At 70.9% G+C, this 4,731-nt stretch overlaps 1 protein-coding gene across 1 annotated transcript; it reads left to right on the forward strand.

Moving 5' to 3' along the window:
• Positions 1–516: 516 nt before the first annotated feature.
• BLVRB (biliverdin reductase B) lies at positions 517–3,080 on the forward strand. Its single transcript, XM_026048812.1, has 5 exons — positions 517–606; positions 1,649–1,810; positions 2,486–2,575; positions 2,651–2,782; positions 2,870–3,080. The coding sequence occupies exons 1-5, from the start codon at positions 525–527 to the stop codon at positions 3,031–3,033; spliced, it is 630 nt and encodes a 209-aa protein (XP_025904597.1). The 5' UTR covers positions 517–524; the 3' UTR covers positions 3,034–3,080.
• Positions 3,081–4,731: the final 1,651 nt, after the last annotated feature.

Raw genomic sequence — 4,731 nt, forward strand, 5'->3', positions numbered from 1 at the left:
GCCCCGCGGCGGGGACGCGAGCGGGCAGCAAGGGAGGGGACCCCCCCCCTCCTTCAACCTGCTCCCGGTGCAGTGCGGGGCTGGGGGCTGCACCGAGCGTGCGCCCTGCACCGGGGATGCTCGTTCCGGGGATGCTCGTAGCGTCGTGCTCGCACCGGGAATGCACGGAGCAGGATTGCACGGAGCGGGATGCACGGAGCGGGATGCAAATCCCGGGGTACATTTACCGGGAGGGCACGTATCGGTATGAACGGGCTGCAAGGGCTGGGGCTGCATTTACCGGCAGTCTCCGTAGCCGGGCAAGGACGAGGGTGCAAATCCCGGGGTGCAGTTCCGGGGGGTGCAACTCCCGGTGTGTGTGTGGGGGGGTCCTGGGGCTGCACGTGCCCTGGGGGGGGAGGCTATGGGGCGCCGAGGGGGCCGGTCCGGCGGCGCCCGCCCCGCCGGGGGTGGAGCGGGGCGGAGCGGAGGCCGCGCTCCGGTGGCGGCGGGGAAGCGGCGGCGGGGCTCGCAGCGCTCGCGCCATGGCCACCTGCAAGAAAATCGCCATCTTCGGTGCCACCGGCATGACCGGGCTGGCCACGCTGGCGCAGGCGCTGGACGCGGGTAAGGGGGACCCGAGCTGCGCCCCCTCCTCAAAACACCCGCCCTGTGGCGCCTGCTGAGGCCCCTGCTGCGGGCGACGGGTGCAGGGGGTCCCGGGCACTGCAGGGAGCTTCCTGGGCTGAACCCGGCTCGTGGCACCCTGGAGCATGGGTAGGGGGTCCTGCAGCTGTCCCCGTGGTCCCAGGGTCCTGCAGCCGTCCCCACGGCCCTCGGTGCTGCAGCTGTGGGTGGGTGACGGGTGGGAGCCTGCGATAGGGTTGGGCTGCTCTTATCGGGCAGCCACATGAGGGTGCGCTGAGTTGGCCGGGCTCAGCCTGTCCCCGGTGCGCAGGCAGGTGTCACGGAGGCACCGAAGCCCCAAGGTCAGAGCTGGGCAAGGCCCAGAGGGCAAATGCCAAGGGGGACAGACAGCTGCTGCTGGGGACAGACGAAGCCCATTGGGGACAGGCGGAGAGGGTCCAGGACAGGCCAAGTCCCTCTGGTCCCCGGCCGTCCCAGAAAACTCCACACAGCCCCTTTTCACCAGATTCCACTGAGGAGCTGAGTCCCGGGCAACTCGGTGCATATCCTAGAGCACCTGGGCACTTTTCTGGAGGAGAGGCTGGATCTGAGGGCTACATTTCAGTGTCCCCTCACCTTGGTGGTGAAAGTGTCCAGAAAAAGCACCAGCCAGAGGACTCCTGGGTGGCAGGACGCCTGGGCCCTCCTCCCCGTGGGGCCCGGGACGGGGCACGTGAGCCAGCCACAGAGCTTCCCCTCCGGGCCCTTTGTTGTCCCCACCCCCCGCAGCAGACACGGGGAAGCACCAGAGCCCCCACGGCGCCCATGGGTGCTACACACAGGCAGCCTCGGTGCTGAGTCATGCTTGGCCGGAGCTGAGTCACCATCACGTGACACCGGGCACTGCAATCAGGAGCACCGTACACGAGCTCCCACGGGGCAGGGGGGTGTCTGACCCACCCCCAGCAGTGCGGTTTGGGGGTGCAGCCCCTCTTGGGGACCTGCTGACCCATGGACACCCCCCCCCGCCGGGGGCGCGCAGGGTACGAGGTGACGGTGCTGGTGCGGGACCCGGCGCGGCTGCCCCCTGAGCGGAGCCCGGCGCACGTGGTGGTGGGCGACGTGCTCAACGGTGCCGACGTGGAGCGCGCCGTGCAGGGCCAGGACGCCGTCCTCATCATCCTGGGCACCCGCAATGATCTCAGTAGGGTGCCTGATGACACCGGGGACCTTGTCACCCTGGCGCCCCGGGGGACTCTGGGGACATGGCACCCTCTGATGCCATCACCCCATGGGGACCCTGCCACCCCTTGGGGATGTTGAGGACCCTGCATTCTGCCACCCCATTGCTTTGGGACACCCTGCACCCTGGGGACCCTGCACCCCCTGATGGCATCACCCCATGGGACCCTGTACCCTGTGACTCCATCTCCATTGGGGACCCTGCATCCTGCCATCCCATTGGCCTGGGACACCATGCACCCTGGGGACCCCACACCCTGGGGACCCTGCACCCTGTGATCCCATTGCCCTTTGGGATCCTGTACCCTGGGGACCTCATCACCCTGGGACACATTTCATCCTGGGGACCCCGCACCCTGCCACCCCATTGCTTTGGGGACACCTTGCTCCCTGGGGACCCTGCACCCTGTGATGCCATCAACCTTGGGCACCCTGCATCCTGCAGCCCCATCACCCTGGGCGACCCTGCACTCTGTCACCCCATTGCTCTGGGGCACCCTGGGGACCTTGCAATTCGCATCCCCTGCATCCTGCCACCCCACTGCTTTGGGGCACCCTGCCAACCTTGGGGACCCTGCACTGTGCCACCTCCCTGCCCGGGGGCACCCTGGGGACCCTGCTGCCCCTGTGCCCCCAGGCCTGACCACCGTGATGTCCGAAGGCACCAAGAACATCGTGGCTGCCATGAAGGCGCACGGTGTCAGGAAGGTGGTGGCCTGCCTGTCGGGTGAGAACACGGAGGGAGGGGACACCGCGGGACACTGGGGGACACTGGGGCGCTGAGCACCACCTCCCCCCGCAGCCTTCCTGCTGTGGGACCTCCAGAAGGTGCCACCGCGGCTGCGGCCGGTCACCGAGGACCACATCCGCATGCACCGCGTGCTGCAGGAGTCCGGGCTCGCCTGCGTCTCCGTGATGCCCCCGCACATCGCCAGTGCGTGTCGGGAGCGGGCGGCGTGGCCGTGGGTTGGCCACGGGGACACGGGGGGGGGACACACACGGCCACCTCTTCCGCCCACAGACGACCAGCCGCTGACCGGCGACTACGCGGTGCTGGTGAACACGTCGGGCGGCTCCCGCGTCATCTCCAAGCACGACCTGGGCCACTTCCTGCTGCGCTGCCTGGGCACGAGCCAGTACGACGGGCAGAATGTCTACGTGTCCCGGCACTACGGCCCGGCCTAGGGCGCCCCGGGGCCCCGCCACGGCCATAAAGCCCCTCTTTTCTTCCATGCCAGCCTCCTGATGCGGTCCATGTGGCTGGAGCCGGGCGGCAGCCGGCCCCGGCCATTCCCTCCTTGCAGGTGACTCAGCCCTGATGTGGGAGCGGGGCCGGCCCGGCGGAGCGGGAAGATGTCCCCCGGATGGGCACATGGGGACGCGGGCTGTCCCTGCCCTCAGCCAGAGCCGGGGCGGCACCCGCGGGTCCCGCGTGGCTGCGCTTCGCCGCCGGCACCCGCCTGCCGCCCACGCCAAGGGTGCAGGGTGGCAGTGCACACGGGCGTCCCCAGGGCCCCGGGTGCAGACCGGATGCTTCGGTTTCCTCCGGGCCGGGCGGGCTCGCGCCCCGCGGGGCTGCGAGCGGCCCCGGCCCCCGCTCCGCCCGGCTGAGCGCCCGCAAACTCATCGCACGCGCCCGCCTTGAGTCGCTCAAGTCCGCGCTCCGCATGCAAATGACACCCGCGCGCTATAGCCAATCAGATGCCAGTGCGGCCGGCCGTGCCCGCCCTCCGGCGGTGGCGTCACTGCTATGCAGATGAGCCCAAACCCTGCCGCGCCGATTGGCCGCAGGGGCGCGAGGCCCCGCCCCGGCAGGCGAAGGGGCGTGTCCAGCGGCGGGCGGGCAGACGCGGCCCATTCTCGGGCGGCCGCGGCGGCTGGCGGAGAGCGCGAGGGGAGGGATGCTGGCTCCTGATTGGCTGCGCGCCGTCTTGCAGACCCCGCTGATTGGCCCCTGAGGAGAGGGTATGTAAATGAGGGTCCCCGGGGGTCCCCGGGCGCGCGCCGCTGCGGAGGCTCCGGCGCGGCGGCGGCTCCGGCCCGGCCCGGCCCGGCCCGGCCCGGCCATGGGCGCCCGGGCGCGGTGACTCACCGGGGAAGGGGCGGAGGTTTCCGCGCCGAGCGCCGTGACTCACTCGCCCCCGCGGCTGCCTCTGCCCGCGGAACCGGGGCTGCCCCGCGCGCCGCTCCCGGTGCGGCGGGGACCCCTCCGCCAGCGGCAGAGCCCGCGGATGGCAGTGGTTGCCGGGGGATCCCCGCCGTGCAAAGCGGGGCGATCCCCGCCTTGCTAAGCCTGGCTGTTTGCATTGTGGGGGGGCGGTCTCCGGTTGCCTGCGCCGGGCTGGGTTCCCGGTTTGCAGTTCCTCCGTTTGCCGGAGAGCTCCCGGTTTGCAAGGAGAGGGATTCCCGGGCCCCAGGGGAGGGCTTGACACGGGGCTTGGTCCCAGGTTGCCCTAAGGTCTGCAAGGGAGGGGGGGCCTCCGGTTTGCATGGGGGGGAACCCCGGTTTGCATGGGGGGGAACCCCAGGTTGCATGGGGGGGAACCCCAGGTTGCTGGAGCCCTCCCCAGTTTGCGAGGTGCAACTGGCTCCTGTGGACACCGTCCCTCTTGCCCCGGGGTGGGGGGTTGCAGCAGCCCCCAGGGGTGCAGGGGACATGGGGGTCTCCCAAGGGACCCGGGGGTCTGGGCCGGCCCCGCTCACCCCCTGCCCTCTTTGCCCCCCCCAGGCCCATGCTGGCCAAAGGCGTGAAGCGCAAACGGGCCGAGATGGAGGCTGGCGAGGCCCCGGCGGAGGCGGTTTCGGGTGGGGGGGGGCCCGGCGCCCCCTCCGCCTCCCTCTTCAACATCTCGGTGCTGAAGCTGCACCGGAGCCTGCGGCACG

The sequence above is a fragment of the Nothoprocta perdicaria genome, unplaced genomic scaffold (assembly GCF_003342845.1).
Source record: "Nothoprocta perdicaria isolate Ctin4 unplaced genomic scaffold, notPer1 scaffold_571, whole genome shotgun sequence".
In the NCBI taxonomy this organism is placed as follows: domain Eukaryota; kingdom Metazoa; phylum Chordata; class Aves; order Tinamiformes; family Tinamidae; genus Nothoprocta; species Nothoprocta perdicaria.

What these genes read in the sequence shown, in the direction of transcription:
- BLVRB (XM_026048812.1), top strand. Translation starts at nt 525, where the DNA reads ATGGCCACCTGCAAGAAAATCGCCATCTTCGGTGCCACCGGCATGACC. An exon ending in GGCGCAGGCGCTGGACGCGG is followed by an intron (nt 607 to 1,648) that starts GTAAGGGGGACC and finishes GGGGGCGCGCAG; the next exon opens with GGTACGAGGTGACGGTGCTG. An exon ending in GATGCCCCCGCACATCGCCA is followed by an intron (nt 2,783 to 2,869) that starts GTGCGTGTCGGG and finishes TTCCGCCCACAG; the next exon opens with ACGACCAGCCGCTGACCGGC.